Source organism: Verticillium alfalfae, genomic scaffold (genome assembly GCF_000150825.1).
Source record: "Verticillium alfalfae VaMs.102 supercont1.2 genomic scaffold, whole genome shotgun sequence".
Lineage (NCBI taxonomy): Eukaryota > Fungi > Ascomycota > Sordariomycetes > Glomerellales > Plectosphaerellaceae > Verticillium > Verticillium alfalfae.
In genome coordinates this window covers 762,007-763,062 of record NW_003315037.1, presented here as the reverse complement: position 1 = coordinate 763,062, position 1,056 = coordinate 762,007, and the positions used below count along the sequence as shown (strand labels likewise).

Sequence of the window (1,056 nt, the reverse complement as noted above, 5' to 3'; positions counted from 1 at the left end):
CAGCCGAGACCCGTGCCCAATCTGAGCGCACCAGAGGACTACGCACAAGCATCCTACGGACTGCCTCGGGGGCGTGCCGCCGGTAACGAGGTGTGGAACCTTGTGGGCTTCGAAGTGCGCGTGCGGGAGCTTAGGGAGAGGATAGCTGCGGACCGGCGTCACCAACAGAGCCAGCAGAGGCGGCTGTCGGGTGACACCATTACTGACGAGATGTGAAGACGGTTGTGGGCAGGCGGACAGGCGGGCAGGAAAGGGTGTCTGTGGTCTTTTTCAAAGACCCCAAACAGCGGCGGCATCAGTAACAGCGGCATGGTAAACGGGTATTATTCTAAGTCTTTTTTGCTTTTTTTTTCTTGCTTGCTCTTATCCCCCCCTTGCAAGGATGTCCAAGCTTTTCCTCGTAGACCAGCCCTCGTGATCTCGTACCAGACGTCTACCGAATGACCTGAGTGCCCTCGGCAGGCTCGAGGATGCGCCACTCGCAGTCGATCTGCTTCGGGTTGGCGTCCTTGAGGGTCTGGATGATGCGGTTGGCAATGGCCTCGAAGTTCCCGGTCGCAAGAGCAAGAATGGTGGGGCCGGCGCCGGAGAGGCAGACGCCGAGGAAGCCGGGCTGGTTGCTCGGCGACATGGACTCGACAACCTCGCTGAGACCGGGGATGAGGGTTTGGCGGTAGGGCTGGTGGATCTTGTCCTGCATGGCGAGGTGGATGAGCTCCGGGTCCGGCGGCGAGGTGCCGAGGGCGACGGGCAGGAGGGCGATGCGCTGCATGTTGAAGGTCTGGGCGGACGCGTCAGTCAAGGGAAGGGGAGGAAGAGGGGCGGCAGCGGCGGCAGCAGTAGCAGCAGCAGCAGCAGCAACAACAAGAGCAGACGTACGACATCGGGGCGGGTGTAGTGCGGCGGCAGGACCTCGCGGGCGAGGTGGGTGGGCACCTGGAAGTTGGGGATGATGGCGATGGCCTTGATCTCCTTGGCCCAGGGGAACTTGATGTGGTGGCCGATGCCGTGGGGCGGGGCGGGCGGGGTCTCGCCCGTGTCGACGCCGCCGGCCGG

The 1,056-nt window shown here is 63.3% G+C and overlaps 1 protein-coding gene across 1 annotated transcript in view; it reads right to left on the bottom strand.

The window, feature by feature from the left end:
• Positions 1-433: 433 nt before the first annotated feature.
• Positions 434-1,056, bottom strand: part of VDBG_01699 (homoserine kinase) — a gene marked incomplete at both ends in the record, with an annotated part of 1,482 nt that continues 859 nt past the window's right edge. Inside the window, 2 exons of the mRNA XM_003007465.1 lie at positions 434-766; positions 880-987. Coding sequence (XP_003007511.1) covers positions 434-766; positions 880-987 — 441 coding nt within the window. The remainder of the gene's footprint in view (positions 767-879; positions 988-1,056) is intronic.